The sequence below is a fragment of the Calonectris borealis genome, chromosome 11 (assembly GCF_964195595.1).
Source record: "Calonectris borealis chromosome 11, bCalBor7.hap1.2, whole genome shotgun sequence".
Lineage (NCBI taxonomy): Eukaryota > Metazoa > Chordata > Aves > Procellariiformes > Procellariidae > Calonectris > Calonectris borealis.
Genome location: NC_134322.1, coordinates 23,828,996 through 23,852,670, shown reverse-complemented (window position 1 = coordinate 23,852,670; position 23,675 = coordinate 23,828,996). Strand labels below are relative to the sequence as shown.

General features: G+C 56.5%; 1 protein-coding gene across 3 annotated transcripts in view; it reads right to left on the bottom strand.

Annotated features, from left to right (window-relative positions):
• ZNF609 (zinc finger protein 609) overlaps positions 1 to 23,675 on the bottom strand; it is a 72,913-nt gene that overhangs the window by 38,615 nt on the left and 10,623 nt on the right. Inside the window, exon 2 of one of the 3 annotated variants that reach the window (XM_075160646.1) lies at positions 18,795 to 19,658. The exons of 1 other annotated variant lie outside the window; for it this stretch is intronic. In XM_075160646.1, coding sequence (XP_075016747.1) covers positions 18,795 to 19,541 — 747 coding nt within the window. In that variant the 5' untranslated portion in view covers positions 19,542 to 19,658. The remainder of the gene's footprint in view (positions 1 to 18,794; positions 19,659 to 23,675) is intronic. One more of the 3 variants, XM_075160647.1, reaches the window with a different exon arrangement.

Sequence of the window (23,675 nt, the reverse complement as noted above, 5' to 3'; positions counted from 1 at the left end):
CACGGCTTTGCTGATGAGGGAACCGGTGGCAAACTCGGAGCAATCCCATGAGCATGGGGAGAAGCTGGAAGAGGACGGGGAAAGGGGGGATGAGCCTACAACAGCAAAAACAACAGAGACAGTTTGCTTTGCGTAGGGAGCTCAACCAGGAGCTGCTCTTCCAGTCATTAACAACCTTCGTTTGCTGCCCACTAAATACGGGGGCAGCCAGCTCTGGAGTCTCATCTTCACGGAGAGCACTGCATCATTTGGGGAACTGAAGGTGCCCAAGTGCTGTACAAGCGAGGACATCACAGCCCTCAGTCGTGGATAAAGGTGCCCAAAAAGAAGAGAGTGCAGAAGGCCTGGAGGAGAAGGACATGGTGGCGGGAGTTCTGGTCTGGAGGTGGGGTAGGAGGGAAATCCTGCTACAGAGCAGCAGGCAGCGAGGAACTGCAGATCGGCAGCACCAGCTGATCCAGGAACGCTTCACATTTGTTGCCCAAGAGCTCCACAAAGTGTTTACAAATCAGGCTTATATCCAGGTGGACGTAAAAGATAAAAAACAGGCAGCAGATCTCCTGCTCCAGCTCAGCTACGCGCAGAGGAACATGCAACTGGAGGGGTTCGTTCCAACAAGCACGGGATGCTGGTCACCAGGAACATATGTAGACAGATCGGTAGACTTGTTTGGCAAGCTGGAGCCCAGCAACAAGGGCATGCTCCAGCTGGGAGCAGCTAATCTACCTGCTCAACCCTCTCCAGCTGCTCAGCAAACGAGCACGGTCCCCTTAAGAGAAAGCACAATCAGTACAGATTTAGCTGGAAGAGGGTGGGGATATCGCTGAGCTCCAAGCCATGGTCTGAACCTTATCTGCTGCTTTAATACCTATCAGTGTTGATACAGATTAAAGGATTAGTTGGGATTACTGAAGGCAACCCTCCTCGCCCCAGGCAGCGAGGATGGGCATGGGTGCAGCTCTGGCATTCCCCTCTTGCGCCCACAGCCCTTTGCGCTGCACCCTTGGGAGAGCAGGACCCTACCGAAAGCGTGGAGAGGAGGCTCTCCACGAGCAACGGAAGCCTTGAAATGTCAACCCAACCGCGGGGTAGGGCTCTCCGGGAAGAAAACCAAGCCTCGCCAGTCAGAACCCCAACAGGAGTCAGGTTTGTTGTCCCTACAGTTCCCTACCAACACAGGCCACGTTCAGCAAGTCTTCATGGACTGGCACCAACACCAGAAGAAACCATCCCACCACACTCCATCCACAGCCACCCTGGCCCAAAGCCTTCTTTTACCAACACAAGCATTTGTGCAACGTTGGGAAACTGCCTGGTTAAAACCTGCTTTTGATGTTGCTCGGCATAGCTTTTAATTGGATCATTTCCCTGACCCAGTTCCCCACATGGCTGCACAAACCCCTGAGGCACCAGCGTGGGAAGAGGTGGCCAGGAGCAGGCAGGACACCTCCTGGTGTAGCAGCAAAGCTCCAGTGACCACACAAGCAGGCAGCAGAGTTCCTGTGCCCAAGCTCACTCTGAACATGAACTTTGTGAGATTTCCCATCTTCTAAGAGATCATAACCAAATATCTGCTGTGTCCAGAGAGTTGTCTCCTGAAACCTGGCTGGGCTGAAAGCGGTTCAGGACAACAGGCAAGAATGGAGATCCCAAAGCAGAAATATACCCCAACGCTGCCTCCTGTCCCCACGTACCCTGCTCCCTTCTCGAGGCAGGAGCCATCAAGTAGGAAGACCACGGCTGTGGTCTTCCCCTGGGCAGCAGGGAGGAAGGCAAGACCTCACATCTCAACCGGTCATCATCCAGGACAACCCGACTCTTAAGGATAAGGGTACAAAGAGTAGTGGCAAACCCCAAGCAACAGGCAAGCTGTGTGCAGGCACTCGGAGGATGCCCGGCGAGGACAGCAGGCTGCAACATGGCAGAGGAGGTGGAACAGTCCACTTCTGATGTCCAGACAGATTTATGGAGGAGCTAAGAAAATACAAACTTTCATTTTGGGACAATTTAGCTGGTCAGCAGAGCTGCGGTTTACCAAATGCCAAACAACGAAGCTTTGCTTGTCCAGGGCACTGGTTGCTACTCCTCACACTTGGCTTAGGAGAGAACAAGATCTTGAGATGCAGGCAGGCTTCAGCGTGTGTCCACATCCCGACACTGCTGCTTTCATGTGCGAGTTGCCTTTGGTGGGAGACCCTGCAAGTAGGGAACCACTGGGGCACGTGAAAGCATCACAGAATGGTTGAGGTTGGAAGGGACCTCTGGAGGTCACCTGGTCCAACCCCCTGCTCAAGCAGGGCCACCTAGAGCAGGTTGCCCTGCTCCAGGGAGTGTTTTATGTGGATGGCCTGCCTCCTTTACCAATGACTCCCAATCCAGCACCTCCAGGCAAAATCTTTGTGCTGAGCGTCATCTCAAGCATCAAAGGCTCTCAAAGCACCACCCATCTGAGGGGCTTTGCAAGTCAGATACTGCTGAGACCAAAGGTGGAACCAAAGCTGGCTTCCCCAGTTTCCTTGCTTCCCCCACGGGGACAACGGGAGAGAATGGCAGAGGCGCTGAAGCAGCCAAGAGACAAGAAGACAGGCTTAGACATTGGGGCAAAGACCTGCAGAGTAAGACACCACCGTTCTGAAATGATCACCTTCCAGAGCCGAGCTCAACTTCCCCGGGTAGGGCACTCACATCCACGCGCCAGCATCCCCCAAGTAGGTCATCCTTCAGATCAAGCTGCAAGCCCAAGGCAGTCCCCCCCGTCCCCCCCAAAAAGCAGCTCCTCCGCAAGGTGAAGCCCAAGCAGCTCTGCTCCAGCAGCTAGCTTCTTCCCAGCAAAACACCACCAGGCCCAAGCTGCCCAGCAGATAGAGGAAGGTAGGTGAAGCCCAAGCCGCATACTGCTAACGTGCTCATGAAAAATATACACAGATAAAAGACTCCTTCCCCCCACGCAGAGAGGGTCTGAGTAAGACAGAGGACCAAAATCTTCACCAAATCGACCACACTTCACTCAAAAACACACACCGTACGATCGCCTCTCCATAAGAAACCAGATGAAGACCTGCAGTACTGGACATTCAAATAATAAAAAAAAAAAAGCCTAACAAGCAACCCTATGCTGAGATTTTAATTTTGGTCCAGAAAAAGCAAGCAGCGTTTGCCCCACGGGGAACGCACGAGCTGCAGAAGCTGCACCAGGTGCTCGGGCGACCACGTGCCAATAGCAATAAATCTGACGCTGGAACTGGTGTTACTGGTGCTACAGCCCAGCGCCAGGACAGGTCAATTATTAAGCCCCCACAAATCCTTGGCCCAGATGGAAGAGCAGCCCCATCGGGTTACAAGCCAGCTGGAGTCCTCCAGTGAGTCTCCAGAGCCAGGCTCCCCACCCTGCCCCGCTCCCCAGAATCCCAGGCAGGAGCCAGAGTGGCTCCTGGCCGGCATGGATGTGCTCAGCCATCCTGGGACTTTGAGGAGCTCTGCTGATGGTGCTTTCCAGAGTTCACATTTCTAGAGCCAAGAAAAGCCCCTGAGAAGGAACACGCTGTCCTGCCGATAGAACCTTCTCCAGGTTAGCATCGAAACTGTTTATGGAGTCAAGGCTATTGGCCATGACTTGAATCCTCCACTCACTGCTGGTGGCATCATCCCCTAGTTGCACCCACCCTTCGTTCCTGCTCCCTCCAAAGCCGCTGGTTGTTTTAATTGAACTCGAGCAGCAGCACACTCAAGGCCCAGCTTTGCATATTATTCAATGGGATGTGACAGCCACCGACGTTCTCACCTGGAAAGTCCCACCTACAAAACATGAACCCTAAGGCTTGACAGGCTATGCAAGCCACCAGCCAAGAGGTTCAGAAGAAAGTCCTCCTACAAGCATGCTTTTCTTAACAGCACCTTAAGAATTGTCTGTATTCGGTTAATTGTGAATTAACTGAGCTGACCCAATACAACCAATCCCAGGTCCTTTGGGAGAGGCACGGTACAGCACAAAGTCAGGGTTGGATCCATGCAAGCCAGGGGAGCACGTTAAGCTTCCTCCAGTGGATCTAACTCTGCCCCCTACGAAGCAGATGGCATCAAAAACATGTTTTGCTTCATGGCCACACAACTTTGGAGAACACATGCCGTGTATACCTACACGTCTCATCAAGGCAGAAGCGTAGCTCCTTTTCACTGCACAAGTTGTCAAACAAAGTCACAGCATACGGACGTGTGATTTTTAGCGAAAACGCTGCCAGAAGGAGCACGATGAAGAGGGCAGCGCTAAGGCTGCTGCACTCAGCTTAGCTCTGCACTTCCCAGGTGCCAAGAGCCAAACACTCAAATCCGATGCTGCACCAACCTACTTTTCAGATGGCTCTTCATACAATACCCTGAAGATCATCTGTATCACGTTGTCACCATTGCATCTTCAACACCTAAAGCCATGCCAGCTATCGGGCTCGGTACGTCGACTTGTCGCAGGATCAGACGGCATCCTGAAGGAGCAATAGCAATTCATTGTGGGGGGCGAGGAGATGGATGTGTCCATCAGCAGGTTCCAGACTGTTCCCGTCAACCCGACCACGTGCATGCAGATCCCTCCTCTCAAGGATTCGGTCACCTCAACCACAATTTCCTGCAACTTTCCTGACCGCTATTAGATCACCTCACGCAGCACGTGTCAAACTCAAACACTCTCGCGGAGAATTTATAGTCCTATAACCCCCAGCAGGAACGACCAGCTGGAGCATTTGGGGGCTTCCTAGGGTTGTTCATTGTGCTCATCCACAAATTGTTTTACAAGAGAAAGTCCCGAGAGCGGTACTTAGTCTCAAGCAAAGATTATTTTTGGCAGCTTTATCACAACAGTTCTCACTCCCTTAACCTCTTCTTGGATGAAAGCACATTTAGAAAAACAGTCCAGATGTTGGAATATCAATAAAACAGAAAGCAACGGTACAACGCAGTCTTGAAGAGCCCTTTACAAATAAACACAACTTTGGGGGGTTTCTGCTCAGCAGCACCAAGCTCATGCTCATAAACCAAAAATACATGCTCACCTCGCCTGGAATCGGAAAATAAAAGCTGGTTTGGGTTACTCATCTGCAGGACATGCACGCAAGAACCACTCCTGCAGCTCTCCTTCCCCTAAATGGTCAACTCATACCGCTCAATGGATTTTTAATCAAATTTTCCAAAATAACAACTTACAGAAGGAGTTACAACTGAGCCAAACCCCAAAATGAGAAACTCGAGCTGGGAAGATGCTATGGGAAACTCACCATCAGCTCTAAGCGAGGGTCTGGAGAGCTGAGATTAATGTCCCATCACAGGAACAGGTTTGCCCAAGCAAGGAGACACTCCTCACGCATGCCTCAGTTTCAACCTGAAGGTCATCCATGAGGGTTTTGAATCTCACAGCAGCATTTCCCACACCCAACAGCATTTACCATTACCATCAACAACTTGGCACCATAGAATCATAGAATGGTTTGGGTTGGAAGGGACCTTCAGAGATCATCTAGTCCAACCCCCTGCCACGGGCAGGGACAGCTTTCACTAGATCAGGTTGCTCAAAGCCCATCCAACCTGACACTCCAATCATGGGGCATCCACAACTTCTCTGGGCAACCTATTCCAGTGTCTCACCACCCTCATCATAAAATCATTTCTTCCTTATTTCCAATCTAAACCTACCCCCTTTCAGTTTAAAACTGTTGCCCCTTGTCCTGTCACTACAGATCTCAGTAAAAAGTCTCTCCCCATCTTTCGTATAAGCCCCCTTTATGTATTGAAAAGCCACAGTAAGGTATCCTCAGAGCCTCTCCAGCTGAACAAGCCCAACTCTCTCAGCCTTTCTCCATAGGAGGTGTTCCAGTCCTCTGACCATTTTCATGGCCCTCGTCTGGACCTGCTCTAAAAGGTCCATGTCTTTCTCGCACTGGGGACCTCAGAGCTGGATGCAGTATTCCAGGTGAGGCCTCATGAGGGTGGAGTAGAGGGGGAGCACCACCTCCCTCCACCTGCCAGATACACTTCTTTGGATGCAGCCCAGGAGATGATTGGCCTTCTGGGCTGCAAGCACACATTGCCAGCTCGTGTCCAATTTGTCACCCCCCGGTACCCCCAAGTCCTTCTCCGCAGGGCTGCTCTCAATCCATTCACCCCCCAGTCTGTACTGATAGCGGGGATTGCCCCGACCCCGGTGCAGGACCTTGCACTTGGCCATGCTGAACTTCATGAGGTTCACATGGGCCCACTCCTCAAGCCTGTCAAGGTCAACTTCTTGAAGAAATCCAACTGTATCACACTACTGCCCCAATCTGCAAGGCCACTATTATTATAAATTAAGCCATTTTTTCCTCCTGAGCCACACTGGCCACCTCCAGCAGGTCTGGGATGACTTTCATCAACTGCTCCCAGAAGACACTGCCTCATTTCCAGCTGACAGCAAGTCTCCAGCGCATTGAAGAAGGCTTATTTTCTCCCTCCTCTCGCCCAGGCCAGGGGAGGCACTTAACACAATCCCACTAAACTGGCCAGAAGAAACCCAACCCACCCGAGCCATGGCCCTGTCTTTGCCCTTTCCATTCATCGGCAATCTCAGCATGAAGCGCGGTTGTCAGAAGATTTCTTGGGTTTCCTTAAGTTCTTCTGCCAAGTTCTGATTAAAATCCTCCCAAGTGGTTTTCTCTTTATTCGGTTTCCTAGAACTGGGAAGTAGAGTGGACCTCAGAGCGGCACCGAGTGCCAGAGCTAATAGCCGCTGACACAGCCAGGCCATCCGAGTCTCCCACGCCAACTCGTTAGGATCAATGGGAAATTGAAAGCGATTCTCTTCCGTACCAGACCATCAGCTCCCAGAGAAGACTGGGTTTTAATGGCCCCGCTCGCTGGCAGGAGGCTGAAATCGCTCGGTTGACGTGGGCTGCCAAGGGACCTCTCGCCGGGCACTGCTTTAGAGCCGCATTTGAAATGGGTTGACTGGTGAGGGTCGCTCCCAAAGGCTGTTGGGCAACGCACAACGGCGGAGCAGCGGGTGAGGAGCAAGGCACCATAACACAGGTCTCCATGCCCAGAAATGTCCAATTTAACAAAACCCCAGTCCCCCGCCCCAACTCCACATGCTCCGCTTCATGACAATGGCTTCAAGAGAGGAGCCAGCCTCTCATCACAGGCTCCTTGTGCTACCAGCTTGGGATCTGCACCAAATTGGATCCCCCTCCTTGCCCAGAAAATCTGGCTGCTTCTGTGGCCTGGAGGATGAAGCCATTGGTTTCTTGCCCAGAAACAACAGGCACCTGCAAGTCTGGTCGCTCTCGTTCCTGTGGCCAAAGGCTGGAGACCGTCGGGACGCCACGAAGATGTGGTGCATCTCACCCGTCCTCTTCCCCGGCCAAGAGCGGGCGAGGAGAGCCCCTTCCCTGCAAGACGGCGGATGCATTTGACCCCAGGGCTCAAGCACACTGGGAGCGTCAGGTACAGAGGCGGTGCAATGGGAACCCCAAAACAGCCTCCGTTCACACAACAAGAAAAACCAGAACCAGCTCTGCCGCTGCCCTCTCCACCACGTCTTCCACCTTTGAAGGGCCCCACAGAGGGAGGTGCTTCTGCCAGGAGCCAAGGCACTGCTGTTGAGTACACAGCCTGGAAATCCCAAAATTTCCATTTTTTAATGCCGTGCACCTCCTCACGCCCTGGGGGGAATGAGTAAACACTGAACCCACTTATAGAGACCACGTGGACAGCACACAAGCTGGTCCAAGCTACTGTTAGCTACCATTGAGTTATCTATCGCCGGGAACGCCAACAGCTCCTGTCGTCTTGGTCTGTAGGATAGAGGGGAGCACAGGCTGTGAGCCCCTCAAAAGCAGGATCTTTTTCTGGGATGCGGCTCCTCCACAAACGAACCAGGCAGCGATCCGGCAAAGCCATGGCACGTTGTCACCCTTACGCTGGAGGGTGGTTTCACGTGCAGCCTTCGCTTTTTTGATGCAAGATCCACTCCCTGCAGAGCACGGCCCGAGAGCTGAACCACCCGCTCTCCCTGCTAACAAGGGGCTTTAACTCTTCCCCCAGGCCGGGGCAGCTAAGAAATGCTCTGCTTGTGGCCACAGGGTTTCTACCAAAAGGCTGGTTTCCTTCAAAGGGACATTCAAAGCTCAGCCCCTCCAGCTCCCTTCACCCCGTACACAAAGCGGTGTATTAATAGCCGGTCTGGAAGACCATAAAACACGAAATACCTAAAGAGCTCCTGTACCTTGAAATGTTAATGCTAAGCAAAAAAAGAAACCTTCCTGTTAGCAAACTGCTCGGCTCTGTGATATATATATACACGATTGCCTTCCTCCCCTCCAAGCCACAGAACAGCAAACAGCACTCAAAACCCTAAAATGCCGCTCTACTTACAAGGCATCCTATAGATCTGCTGGTCCCCCCAACGCCCGGACGGGAGAGGCTTCGCCAGCACACGCCAGCTCTTCTTGATGACTTAGTTACCACCTCAAAGAGCTGGCTGGCGCCCAGCCATCCTCCCTTACAGGATCCTTTTCAGCCTTCCAAAGCGATCTCCCCTGGCCCCCAAGCACGCACGGCCCAGCCCCAGCTCCTTCCTCTTCCTCCAAGCCTCCCTCACCCGCTCAACGGCTGGAGCTCAGCTCCAGCACCGATGTCCCTCCTCTCTCCCACGGCGTTGCTGCCTTCTCCTCGCAAAGGGCCTCTCTCACCTACGCCGTGGAGGGTGAAGGGGACACAGCAGCACTGGCAGAGGGACCGGAGCGGAGACCTGGGGTTGTGCATCCCGCCGGGGAGGGTGGGTCAGGACCCCTCCAAGGGGAAACACCCGCTTGGAGCTGGTACAGTCACGTTAGCTGGGGCCCTCGGCATGCGCCATGCTCGGCGTGGGACCACGAGGACATCGCAGCCCCTTCGCCGCACGCCAGCGATGCGGCATCCCGGCACCAGCACCAGCTTTAGCAGTACCGATTGTTTTTGGGATGCCCTCCCCGGGGAACAGCCTCTTTCGGACAACACACCCCACGCCTCCACTCGCCGCCATCCCAGACGAGCCGCCGGGTGGATGCAGCTCTCCCTCCTCCAGCCTGGCTGGCGGCGGGCTTGAACCCAGGACCGAGCCCCGGCTCCGGGGTCCTCTTCCGAGGGCTGAGCCCGAGGACGGCAGCCACCAGCCATGCGGCACGCGGTTCACTCCAGAACAAGCCACATCCATCTGTTAAACAGATGAGCGGGGCCGTTCCCAGCGCAGGAGGCAGCGTACCTGCATCCCAAGGACCGGAGGGAGGGATGGGGGGGCGAACGGGGGGAGTCTGGGAACAGCGTTCGTTTGCATAGCACCTGGGGAAAAAAATCACAACACTGCATTTACATAGCTAATTGGGGGAGCGAGCTTCCCAGAATGAAATTACTTTCTGGCTTGGGAAAAGAAGTAAAAAAAAAAACACACACACACAACACAACCGCAGGATTTGTAGCTGTATCGGTGCCTTCTCCACCCGGAGCACCTCGGGTGCTCTCCCCAACAAAGTCTGTGTTCACGCCTAACAGGGGAGCATCCGATCCGTGCGGAGGACGGGGGAAACTGAGGCATGGAGGCTCCAGCGTTCACATCAAGGAAGGGCAGCCAAGAGCCCCGACAGCTCCTCTTCCTCCCTGGGCACTGGACGAAAAGCGCTTTTGAGTTGTATCACATCTCATCCCCTCGACAAGATGTAAAACGTGGCAACCTCCATGTTGCGACCAGAATTAAAGCTTAAGCCTGCAAAGCAGGCTTGCTCTCCGCATTATTCATCGCAGCACGCTTCCAGAGACCCCAAGTGAACGAGGGCCAGACAGGATTTTAAAATAAATCTAGACACTTACCGAGTTTTAAACCAATTTCAGTGTCAAGCACAGGGGAAACATCAGCAGATATGAGCACGTGCCATCACCACACCGTATAAAAGCTTTGTGGTTAACGTCCTCCTGCAGCGGGATTTATCCTCTCCGCAGCGCGCTGGGGTGGAGCGGGCACCGTTCAGCCAGGCGGGGGCAAGGACGGGGGCATGGGAGGAGGAGAGATGGACAGCACAGGCACCACGTGCCCTCCTGGGTCGAGCGCTGCTGGCCAAAATCACTACGAGCCCTGCGAGAGGCCGGCGGCCAGGCAGAGCCCCGGACCCCTTACGCCACATCATGGCCCCAGCAAAGCCCCCGTCTCCAGCCCCAGACAGCATCACCGCTACCCGCGATCCCATCCATCCCAGCGGCACGGCGTGCCCACCCGTGCCAGCTCACAACCTGAGCTCACCCTAGAAAACCCCGAGCACGTTTATTTACATCGGATCAGTTCCCTGATCTGGTCCGTGGGCAGGAATGAGTAACAGGGACAGGAATATCTTGAGCAGATGTTGTCACCAAATACAACATATCATCAGGCTGCTGGTAGCTTTAAATCATTTCGGAGCCCGGCGACTTCTTTCCAGCCCTGGGCTGCGTCTCCCCAGCTCTCCGACGCCAGCCGCTGGCTCAGCACCTACGAGACCTGGGGTGGCTTTTCCTTTGCAGCCCGGCAAGGTCTCCAGCTCCAGGCGTTGATCACCACCAGGTGGGAACGTCACAGGTCACCCCAGAAAGTCCACTGCAATCACCAGCTGCCTTTTATCCTCCATGGGGGTGCTGCCTGCCATCAGCTCTGAATATTTGGGTGCCCTCCCGCCCGGCACATCTTCGAGGCCGCCTGCACACGAGGACTCACAGGTGAGATGGATTTCACAGCTCCAGCCCAAAGCATCCTCAGAGCAGCGGCAGAGGAACGCAGCGCCGTGTTTGCACAGCAAACATCAGGAAAGCAGCGGCACAGAAGATGCACAGAAAACGTCGTGCTTGCAGGAAACCAGGAAAAGGCGGTGAATCCCCAACAAGCCAGCCTTTAAAGGCAGAGGAAAGGAAAAGCAGGCAGCGCTTTGCTCCGCAGCCCTTCCCAGCGGCCTCCCCAGCTGCCGGGTGGAGGAGCAGCTTTGCTCATTAGCGGGTTATTCCTGGCACACTCCCCCTGCATCAGCTCCCCGGCAGGGCCGCGGGAGCAGCTCGCCAGGTTTTGAAGCCTTCGGGGTCGTGCAGCGCTCAAGACGCACGAATCTTCCTTTAAAGAAATCTCACTCAGGCAGATAAATGGTGCTGGGTAACGGGGGTCATTAGGCTAATATGCAGCCACCACCAGCCTGGAAGCAAAGCAACAAACACGAGAGAGTCTACCTGAGCCGGTTAGCCTCAAAATCTGACCCATCTCAAGCAGTTACCATCTCCACTGGAGGAGAAATCGGGTCCGTGAGTCAGCAGGATCAATCACCCGCCGGCCTTTTCATCAAAATCTCTAATCAAAGCGTCGGGGGAGCGGATTTTCAGCTCTCTCACACCAAGGAAGCAGTGCACGGACCCCGTCGAGAAGAAGCTGTCCCTCCTCTGTCAGCCTCCTCGTTAGCGCGCTGTCATTCCGCTCTCGCGCGTCGGGAATGGGGAGATGTTTTCTCCACTTTCCCAGCGTGGCTCCGTTTCCTACCGCTGTGTCCTTGACAGGGAGCCGCAGGTCCTGCTTCCCACTCCGGCAGAGACGGGGCTGCATTTCGGCACGACAACGTCTTAAACGGGATATGGCAACGCCAACAGGTCGGGCATCAAAACTAACTCACCCCTTAACTAGTCCTTCCTAACGCTGCCAGCCGGGAAAGCAAATGGGGAGAGATGGAATTTTTCCTATATAAAACCTTCAGAGACAGGATCAGCTGAAACTCCCAGCCGGCTACATCTAGTGGTTATTAAAAAAAAAAAAAAAAAAAGCCCACATATAAATAACCTCTCAGCAGGAGCCAAAACTCAAAGACTAACCCCATGGTTTTAAGTGAACGAGGCCAATTTCCTCCTTTGTAGCTCCTGACACATGCTGGCTGCGTGCCCCCTTCTTGCCTTGTTCCTGCAGCAGAAGGCTCCGGGCGGCGGGTCCGGGGACGATAAGGAAACGAGCGGTGTAATTCCCAAGGCCTCCCAACACAGCCCTGTCAGCAGCTCTGGAGGCGGCCGATTCCAGCATGGCTGGAGAAGAGGAACCAGGGGAAGAGAAGCCCGCGGGAGCCGGCAGCTGCCCGCGCCCTCCAGCTGCCAGCCCCGCTCCGCGGCTGCTCCCCGAAAGAGCCGAGCCCCGCGGAGCAAGAGGTGGGAAGCAGCGCTGGGGTGGCAGGAAAACAGCTTCTGCCTGGGGTTTTTGGTACGAGCAGGTCCCTGCCCCAAGCGTTCAGCTTCCCGCATGCCCTAAAAATCCCAGGGGAAAAGGAATTACAGAGTTAACACCAGCTCTGGAGGAACAGACGGAGCGCGCTTTGGAGGGGGCTGTAAAGTAAAGGGCGGTTTCACCGAAACACCCCCATTGGGAGGTTTTCCTCCCAAACTCTGGCTCCAAGACAAGCAATCCCAAGCTGGGCGCTACCCATCACATCTGGGTCGAAATCACAAGCATGTCTTCAAAGCACGAGGCTGGGACCGGCCCGCAACGCCCCGTCCTGGCTTTGCCCCACATCAAGCGACCCGGCTTCCCAACCCACCACCTCGAACACAGAGGAGCACTCCTCATCCTCACCTCGATGGGGATCTCGGGTCAGAGCAGCTCGGGTTTTGCCAAAGCCTCGCACCAAATGTCTTGACAGTTGGGTGGGAAAAGCTGTTTTGGTGCGTTGGGTTTTTTTGCGAGCACAGAAGGCACGCAGAGGCCTCGGGCCCTCGGCACGGTGGCTCCCTGCTCCCACGCCGTTCCTTGGGGAGCTCAGTGGTCAAACGGCATTTGAACCATTTTGTATGGGAGCAAGACACAAAGAGCCGCCGGTGGAGGGTGAGATCAAGTCCTAAAAGGATGCACCGGCAGCAGAGAGCAGAGCTGGAAGCTCTGAGCAACGTGAATCAGCTGCGCTGCTGTACCGGTGCCACCATCAGCTAGCGAGGGGGAAGAGGACAAGCACTGAGGGACAGCCAGAAGCTGGCAACGGCTGGGATACTGCGACAGAAGAGGCCACGGCAGAGCTGGAGATGTTTACACCCACCAGCAGGATGATGCAAAGCAGCAGCACAGGATTAGCACCATGGCATGGTGCAAGGAGCTGCCTCCACGATCTGGTTGGGGACAAGCCCACGGCAGTCTCTGGGCTCTACACAGAGCATCTCTCTCTCTTTGAGACACAAAACTGGAAGCAAATGCAATATTCAATGTACAGAAATGTTCCTAAGAGAGTCTACGGCCACCTCCTATTGGGCTTGGACCTAGCAGAGCTCCTGCCTTCTGGGCAGATCTCACCTCTTCAAGCTGGAGTCATCTGAGCACCTCTTCACCCCAACCCTCGCCCCTCCATCCACCACCAAACTTCGTCCCTCCCACCAAAAATGGCTTTTAAAGAAAAAAAAAGGCAAAAGCAAGCAACCGTGTTTTGATTCCAGTTAAGGAATTAATGCCCTGGTCAGGCTGGGACGGTCACGACTGCAGGAACGGCGCTGAAGACACCATGCAGGTCTGCTTCTATGGGTTACAGGAAGAAGGTCTTGCACAGATGACACCAAAGCCACACCGCAAACTGCCAGACAAGCCAGCGGCAGCAGGGAGAGCCCAGGGATGTATTTTTAGGGAGTACTGCTTTTTTGGCAGCTGCCACCGGCGTGGCATAGCCACCCCACTTCCTCCGCCGCCATCTGACCTCCCAGCTCGAGCACCACCTCCAACGCCACGCTGTCCTCCCACAGAACCAGAAATGTATTTTCACACCAGCTTTGGGGCCGTCCACTCTGGCGTCCCCCACCTTACAACATCCCCTCACCATCGGGCCACCCACAGCAGGGGACCTCTGCTTGGAGCTCGCGCAGGGCATAACCACGCTGTGTTCGGGGGGCAAAATTCACGGCAAAAAATGCACTGGTGGCTTCCACCCCCTCTCCCGCAGAGGGACACGACCGAATCCACCCTCCTCGCTGCCCGAAACCACAGCGCACGTGACCCAGAGAGGTTTTTCAGAAGAGCCGAGTCTCCAGCGGCTTCTGTTTGCTTTTCCCTTGTTTGCAGCAGCGTCGCATCTGGACTCTCGTCAGGAGAGGGGGGGTGGGAAAAGGGAAAAAAAAAAAAAAAAAAAAAGAAAAAAACACGCCCTCCTCCTGCTGAACAACCTCTCAATCAAAACAAAGCCGAGCGGCAGCCAAGAGCTGGGAGGCTCTTTTGTTTAATGCTTAACATCCCCTGGCCCGGCCGGCCCGCCCCAGCGCGCCAAGGAGCGGGGTGCCAGGGGCAATGGCGCGGGCAGCGAGCCAGGGTGCAGAGCCGGCAAGCGAGCGCCCGCCGCCCCGGCGAACGGACCCTGGGGCCAGCTCGGCCACATGAAAGCGGCCGGTGGGGCAGGCGGCGAAAACAGGCTTCCCAAGCCCCGGCCGGCACTGCTCCTCCATGCACGGCCATTTTGCTGAGCACGGCTGCTCACCGAGAGCAGCCGTTCCCTCCCGAACACGGGTGCACCCCCAAACCAAACCCCAGCTCAGCTCCGGCCATCCCCAGTGACCCACGGCTTGCTGCCCGCCGAGTCGGGGCCAGATCCGGTTGCTGGTCCATAGGCTCATTTCTCTCGCTGCTGCAAGAAGTATTAAGCTCCCGCTCCTGCCCCCCCCAAATATCTTTTGGGGCTGCAGGCACGGGCCGGTGCCAGGAGCTGCCCAGGCACCGAACCACAGCCCAAGGGAAACCTGCGCTCGGTGCTGGTCCCACCCCAGCGACCCTGGAAGGTCTCAGAGGTGTTATTTCCAACAGGTTTCATCATGATCAGCCCCATCCCTGGCAAAGTTATCGCTTGTGTCCCGACACACCGATGGCATCAGGTTCGAGGAGAGTAGGTAACAAGCCAGGGCATGCCGCAACAGGAGGCTGGATACGGCCAAGATACGCACCTGGAAAAAGGGATTTGGGATATTTGGTTCCCGAGGCTTCACCCCGGGAAGCAGTGACCAGAGGAGCCATGGGGTCACACTGGCAAAGCACGTCCCATAGAGCCCATGGGCCATGTCCACGGGCTCCATCGCTGCAGTGCCAGGCACGGGAGCAAGGGTGATCTGGCCTGTGGACACCACGCCAGATTGAGCACCTGCTGACGTGAAAGGGCGTCTGAAAAAACCCAAAGCAAAGCTCTTTCCTACACCCAGCAAGCTCTGGAGGGCTGCAAAACCCTGCAGTGAGATATTTAAAGAGCACAAAAGCAGAAGGAGGGGCAAATGGCGAGCTGACTGTGGCACCAAAGCACCTCGTCAAAGAAAAATACTCGCTACTAAAGTGCTTTTTAATCCAGCCAAGGAGATACAACAAAACCTCCTGGATGGAGGCTGACTGCTCAGCGTGCACGTATGTACGAGGAAGTCATCTGCCCCGGGCTGAAGCCGGTGGAGGGAGACATCTCTTTCTTCATCCCCAGATGGAAACCCGCCTCCCTGCCCGAAACAGAAGCAGGAGCAGCACAGGGTTATGCAAAGGACAAGCTGCCGGAGACCAAAGGTTGGGGTGAGTCACGTTGTGGCTGTTCCTGTTTCGGTCTGAGCAAGTTTCTCGCTTCCCAGGCAGGGTTTGTCCCCAGGCCTGCAGGAACTCATCGCCTTCGTCCCCCCCGACGCAGTCCCCGGAGGAGCTGCCCTCCCACCGCCGTCATGCACCTCCACTCCTTGCTTGTCCTTTGGACTCCACATGCCATTTTGGGGGCATCTCTGCAGCTCTCAGGAGACAGGAAGAGCCCAAAGCCACTACTCACCTCCATCTCGTCCCCTCCGTCCTCCACCCTGCCCCAGCCATCAGCCAATCCTCAGGCTCTTCCTCAAGAAATAAAACTGCTTTCCTTCCTCTCGCCATGCAGACACCTTTCTTCTCGCCCACGGCTTTCCCGACCCGAGGCAAGCCATCTAGCTGCCCCCAGGAGGCTGACAAAACACAGCCAACGTCTCCTCCTGAGCCCAAACGCAACACGTTTTCCTGCAGATCCAGACCTTAAACCACTTCTCAAAACAGGGCTCAACCCTCCAGGCTAAGCCTTCATCGATGTGGTTGTACCTCCATCTGGACAAGTAGAACGGCAGAACTGTCCTCACGGGGTATCTGTACAGAGATGACAGAACGGTTTGGGTTGGAAGGGACCTTCAGAGATCACCTAGTCCAACCGCCTGCTGTGGGCAGGGACATCTTTCACCAGATCAGGTTGCTCAGAGCCCCGTCCAACCTGACCGCGAACACTCCAATCACGGGGCATCCACGTCGTCTCTGAACGACCTGTTCCAGTGTCTCACCACCCTCATCGTAAACAATTTCTTCCTTATGTCCAATCTAAACCTACCCTCTTCCAGTTTAAAACCGCTACCCCTTGTCCTGTCACTGTAGGCCCTGGCAAACAGTCTCTCGCCATCATTCTTGTAAGCCCTCTATAACCCAGGTGGGGTCTCACCAGAATGGAGTAGAGGGGGAAGATCACCCCCCTCGACCTGCTGGCCACACTGCTTGTGATGCAGCCCAGGATGCGACTGGCTTTCTGGGCTGCAAGCACACATTGCCAGCTCGTGTCCAATTTGTCACCCACCGGTACCCCCAAGTCCTCCTCCGCAGGGCTGCTCTCAATCCATTCACCCCCCAGTCTGTACTGATAGCGGGGACTGCCCCGACCCCGGTGCAGGACCTTGCACGTGGCCTTGTGGAACTTCATGAAGTTCACATGGGCCCACTCCTCCAGCCTCTCAGTGTCCATGTCTTGGATGTTTGGTCCCTGTCTTCATAATCCCCACCTCACTTTGGCATTTCTACCTGCAGAGGGTTTCTGCATCAGTGAAAGAAACAAATCTTTCATAGTAAAAACACAGGAAAAGCCATGCAGGGTACAACCAAAGGTCCAGCCAAGCTCCCGTGCTGGCTTTGACAGCGGCCAGCAGCAGATGGCTATGAAGGAACATAACAGCCAAGCATGTTGAGATATTTCCCAAACCACTTCCTAAGCTCCAGCCCTCCTCAGGCTTTTCCCAAGCCAAAAGACATTGCCCTGTACGCCCCCACGACGGGTTCCTCCTCCACAACCCACCCAGGTGCCCCAGAGCATCGGTGAACTTTCAGCACCCGCAGCTTTTTGCGGCAGCATTCAAGTCCATCACGCAAAAGAGCATCTGCTCCTCCTCCCAGTTTCGTTCACTCTGGTTCTGCTGCCAGAAAGGACAAGGAAACAACACACCGTCTCCACATCACTCCTTAATTTTACAGGCTTCAGTCACCTGCCCCAGGAGTCTTCCTCTCGAGTGGAGGAAGCACAGACCTACTTAGCAGCTCTTCTCCCAGAGCCATCCCATGGCCGACCATCCCCACCACCCTTCCTTCTGTATATGCTCTATCTTTTTGCAGATGGAAAAAAAAAATCTCCCCAACCTCTCCCTGGTCTCAGCAACTCTCCCAAATCCACTGAGCGCTCTGCACCCATCCCTTCCCGGTGCCCAGCACCGTGATCCCCACGCCAAAGCAGAAATCATCCCAGGGAGCCGCCGGCTGCAAACACGGCCACACACACCCCAAAACCCCCCCAGCCGCTCTCCCGACACCCCGGCACGTGTTGACGGCAATAGGGCTGAGCCACCCCAAACGCACACGCTCGTGATGCTCATCCTGTGCGCAGCAAACGCGTGGCTTCGTGGGCACGGGCTGGCGACACCACGCGTGCAGCTAGCGTGGAGGAGCTTCTGCTCCAAGCGCAAGAACTCCACGCGCTCAAAGTCTTCCCCCATCCGCCCCCAGAAATCACATCAGCCGCTGCGATGACTAAGAAAGCAGCTCACCGAGCTGCCACTCCAGCGGCCGTATCCAGAAACGGCTGCACCGCCACCCAGAACCAAATGCTGCTCCGACGGACAGACGGTCGTTCACCCCGTCGGCCACATGCCACTGGTGAGGCTTTTTGCGCTCCCGGTGACCTGGAAGAGTCAGCTTTGCCGGCTCAGCATCACTGCTGCACGTTAGCGGAGGAGCGACACGTAAAAAATCACCCACAGCACGCCGTCGGCCCGAGGCTGATCGTAACCACAAGTGGGACAAAGCCCACGTACCAACGGCAGACCAAGAAACGAGGCGGCAACTCCTGTCAACCCTGCACCTTGTGCTTGCCTGCGCACCCACGCAGATCCCGCATTTACTAACAAGCTAAGGTCTTCTTCTCTGCAAATGATGTAACCAGAGAGAAACTAATTCCTCTGGGAGCTGCAGGAAGCTTTGACACGCAAGGTGAAGCCAACCGGGAAGCAGAGCACAGCGGCCAACAGACACTGCCCTGTCCTGTCGGGAGCTGGAGCGGGCACAGGACCGGGACATCACCTTCGCCGCCAGCCCAGGCTCCTGCCACAGCGCGACAGGAGCTGGAGAGGCTTGGACCCGCCCGGCACAGCCGCAGCGCCGAAGAAACCAAATCCCCGAGGGTGCAGCAGGATGGTACCCCGACGCACGGTGACTGCAGGCGATTTGCTGGTTCACGGTTCCCAGAAGCCAGGCACATCTCGAGCGCTGCCCTCCCATCGCCACGTCCGGACCCGGGCACATCACGCGGCCAAACCGTCTTCACGCCAGAACCAGGAGGCACCGGCCATACATCAGTGCTGGCCCCCAACGGTACCAGAGACACAGTCCCGCGGCAAGCTCCCGCTCCCTCGTCACCCACAGCGTCACGTCCCGGCGCAGGAGCGACTGCCAGAGCCGAGCGGCAACGCCACCTCCACCCGCGCCCCGACACCTTTCTTACCTTCTCCGACTTCACCTTTTTCAGCTGCCGGCACTCACTTTCCCCATCCTCCAGCTCCGACTTAACTCCCAAGGGATTGAGCGCAGCTCCCGTGTCAATAGCTATACTCCCAAGCTGCTCGGCAGCAGCAGGCTCTGTCCCCTGGCCCCCATCGTACTGTCCCACCCTCACCGCCAGGGCCAGGGGCTGCAGCACGCTGGGCTCCTTCTCCGCCGCAGCCCCCGCACCCTCACTCCTTTCCTTCTTGCTTTTGGATAAGCCGCCCTCCTTCTCCTTCTTGGAGCCGGCCACGCTGCGAGACGCCTTAGCCGATTTCTCCGAGCCCTTCGGGGTGACGGTGGGCACCAAGCTGCCCGAGTTCGCGCTGTCCCCAGAGCGTCCTTGAGCCTCCTTCTTGCCACCAGCTCCCTCGCTGGGAGTGAACAAGGAGGTCCCCGGGGTTGGCTTGCCACTGTCCTTGCCACTCTTGCTCCTTTTCGACTTGGATTTGCCCTCCTTGCCCTGCGGGCCCGGCACCGGGCTCACAAACTTGATGTTATCCGGTAGGGTTGCCACCGCGTTGGGTGCCGGGAGCCCCACCTCTTTGGAGCCCGACATTTCCAATTTCTGCTGATCCTTCTCCAAATCAGCGTCCAGGTCAATGATGAGATTCCCTACGCCAATGTCCCACTCATCCCCGCTGTCATACGTCTCAACCGGGTTCGCATCGATTCCTTTCCCTCCGGAAGCTCCGCTGCTCAAGGACATCTTAGAGTTAACAGCCCCTCACGGTTCAAGGCTCTTCCCTGCCTCCACGCCCTGGGGTCACCTACGTCCTCGGGGGGCTTTCAGCGGTCAGGGTCTGCCCAGGTGACGGCATCGCTGCTGGAAGGGAGAGCAAAGAGAAAGGGTTACACACGAAGAGCCCCGGGCAGGCAGGTCTGCCTTCACCGGCAGCCACACGTGCAGGCAGGAGAAGTCCCGGGCAGGGTAAAAGCCCCCAACCTCCCAAATCCCCCATCGCACGATGCGAAGCAGCATCCTCCTGCCACCCCCCCGGGCTGGGGCTGCTCCTTGGCCGTCCCCGCAGCAGCAGCCATCTGGCACTGGTCCCTCGATCAATACCGTTCCTGGCAGGTCACGGCTCTCGGCTCCAACAAGACATTACTCACACGTTTCCCCACTTGCCATTTCCCTCTGAATTATCGAGCGCTGCCCCTAGGAAGGAGGATTGATTCCTCTCCTGCCGATGCCACCCGGGGGGAGGGCTCCTCTCCGCGCCAGCTTCGCTGCGAGGGACGAGAGCCACTCGCCGGGGAAGTCGAGTGCCTCGGTGGGAAATAAATCCCGAGATTCAGAGCGCCTGTGACACCTGGGACGCGTCAGAGCGGTCACCGAAGGCCAAACAGCAGCGGGAAGCGCCGGGTTTCCATCCTGTACCTCCAGGCAGCACAACACGGCACCTGGCTTTAGGACGTTAAACCACCATCACCTCCAGGCTCCGAAGGATGGGAAACCGAGGCACAGTTCCACAGGTACCTGGTCTTAATCGGGAAGAGAGGGACCAGCCATACCTGCCCACATCACGGCCAACCCCAGCTAGCCCAAAATTTCTCCTCCCGGCTTCCCAGCCCCTCGCCCTCCCTGCTCTCAGAGGCCCTGTCCCCAGAGGCAGCGACGGGGGGAGGAAAACAAAAAAGACACCCACGTGCAACCCGAAGAAGCATCAGAGTTGCTCGCTGAGATTAGCTCGTGGCAATTACACTGACGAGACATCATTAACACATGAAACAGCTTCTTCCCAGCAGCCACCCGGCCAGTTACTCGGCCCCAGCCGCCCGCTCTCCAGATCTCTTAAGAAATCCTTGGCCACCCATTTGGACGAAGCTCCTCTCCAGCAGCACTGTTCTCCCCTTCCCCACCGAGCTCCTGGCCTGCCAGCTCCTGGTACTATTTACGAGTAACACTTCAAAAACAGGTGACTTAAAGAGAAATGAGAAGAGATGGGGGGGGGGGGGGGGGGGGAACCACACACACACACACACACACACAAATTTCTTCAAACCCCAGCAGGCAGGAGCCTGGAACGCAGCTTCATGGTGCGTTTCCAGAGATGCAAACACTGTAAAAATGCCAGGGATTCTTTCATCAGACAGGCTGCCGCAGCCAGACCATTTTCCATCTGCTCCCCACAGCATCCTCGGCTCTGTACAGCTAATAATCCGCTCTCTGACAGGTCATTACGGATATTTTTAACCCCAGGAGCCGGGGGCTAGCATGCAAGCTGGAAATGAAAAGCACTGACCTCTCATTTCAGCGGCAGAGAAAGTGCCGAATCAGGAGATCACTTTGTGCACTAGAGTCGCTAACGGCTTCCCAAAGCCGCCCTGCGTGTTTCTGTTGCTGCCGCCGCCTCCTCTTCCTCCTCCTCCTCCTGCCCTGGCACCCGCGCCCCAGCCCCGAGCCGGGGCGTCCAGCCCAACCCCACCAACCTGCCTCTCCAGAGCCCCTCTCCGAACCGCCGACGGGGTCGGCGATCAGCAGCGACCACCTCCCCTCCGCCCTGCAGACCCCCTCAGCCGGTGTGCGCTGCCACAGCCAGCTCCCTTTGTGCCGCGGATCCGCAGCGATTCCTTTGTCCGGGTGGGCAAAGCCGGTCACAAGGTGGACGAACCAGATTTTTAGCTGGTAACAGCCCCTTCCCAGCCCAAAGTTGAGGTACAGCCTCCAGCCACAACCCCGTCGGGCAGGGCTCGGGGACACGGTACTGAACCAACAGACATGAGCTACCGGGAGAGGACGAGGCTCAGCCTCCAAGAGCTGCCCACCCAAGGTTGGAGCATGCAACGGGCCACGTCCAGCTCAGCCCAGAGGGACAGATGGACCAGGATCTGGCCTCACCGTCGCAGGAAGGCGACGGACAATCCGCAGGGTTGCATTGCGACAGGCACAGCATCACCTGCTCCACGCAACGCCTCCACGACGCCGGCTTGGCGGGCTCTCAGCTCGCACCGGGGAGCTCGCCTTGCTGTTTTAAGTGTGCATATATACATGCACACACACATATACATAAATATTATTTATATATATGAAATAAGGAGAGCAGATGAGCAGGACTTTGGTCTGAAACTATGCAAACAGCAGCAGCGTTTGCCAATTCCTACCACAACAAAAGGAAGAAGGAGCCCAGAAGTCCGCTGGGTCCCCGGTGATTAGAGAGCCAGGAACAATCAAAGGGTTAGAAAACAAGAGGAGAAAAAACATTCACCCTACAGAGGAGGCGTCGAGGGAGCCCGAGCTCTGCTAACGCAGAGGGAAGGGAACCGCAAACAGGACAGACGAGAACGGGCTGGATTTGCCAGAGCGGAGGAAAGGCGCATGGAGAGCGGGGCAGGGAGCTCGAGACGTGCCACTGCGGGAAGAGGGACCGGGGCAGGGACTGGCTCCTTCCAGCCCGGGGCTGAAGGCCAGGACCCTGGTACGTGATCCGGGGGGGGTCCCCGCAAGTCATCCGTTGCACGTGGCCCTAAAAGCATTTCCCGCAGCTCAAACACCCCCTCCCCGGAATTCCCATCCCGATTCCCCATTTCTCTTCTCCAAAGAGCCACCCTCGCAGGCTCAACCTCTGCAGCCAGAGGAGCATTTCGGGTCCCTCTCCCAAGCAAGACTCCCAGGGACCCCCGACCTGCCACTGCTATTTCGGCGGATGGGAACCCATGGCTACCGCAGCCCACGGTCCAGAGAAGGAGGTCCCTTTCCCACCGCCTGGTTTGCCCAAGCTGGAGAAGCAGTGGGTGCTATCCAGATCCTCCCCGCTCTCTTGCCGGGGGGAGTAAGGCCGCCACAAATCACGGCATCTCAGAAAACAGACCGAGGAGATTGATTCAGCTATAAACGTGTCCTTCCCCTTACCTCCTGCCATCGCGGGATTGATCCCCGCGCAACATGAAAAGCATGTGCTCACTTGTTGGCCTGGAGACCTGCCAACAAAGCGTTTTAAGAGCAGTCCTGGAGCGCAGCTCCTACAAGGAGACAGCTTTCTGCTTGGGAATGCTGCACACACACAGCACCAGACATGAATAATTCAGCTCCATTAGGTGCCGAGACCTCTACAATCCACATCTACGGGCTGGGACGGAGCCAACCGTACTAAGAGACAAACCTGAAAGTTCACTTTCGGAGCTGCAAACATGCCTAGAGAAAGCTATTCAAACAGAATAGCTCGCCTTCAAAAAGGGAGCGAGGAAACCGCACGAGCCCCCGGCTCTTTGTGCTAAAACATGCGCAGGATGCTCGGCAGCAAACCCGCTGAGCCCGCGCCGCTCCGGCTTTCTCTACCAGTTACCGGAGGCCAAGAAACCAAAGCAGGGAAGGATTGAACGCCCAAGGGCGGCGAGATGCAGGAGAAAGCTCTTCTCCTGGCAACGACCAGCCCACACGTAGGGAGCCTGTCTCATACCCATGTGCTCCAGCCTGCAGTGCTCCAGCATCAGCCTCTGGTGGCTTCCAGACATGACCGACTGCAATTTTCACCCTGATTAACTTTCAGGAATGCCCGCAAGAAGGAGCGGCAAAAACGAGGCGGGGGGGGGAGGAGGAATCTCCAGGACGCGGCATTTCCTCCGGCGGGGCACAAGGCAGGGAGTGGAGGGTTTTGGCAAGATGCTTGCCCCGGCCAGGAGCACACAGACCCCTCTGCTCCCTCCCAGGGGGAGGCAAAGGCAGCGCCGGCAGCCGGGGGGGGGAGCATCCATGGAAGAGACGCTGGCCCCCACCGCTTGCCGAGACCCTGAAGGGCTCCCCACGAGCCCCCAGCCCCGCTCCGCCGAGGCAGCGGCACGAGGGGCTGTGGTGCCGAGGCCCTTCCTCCCGCCGCTGGCAGCCAGCCGGCAGCTCTCCCCA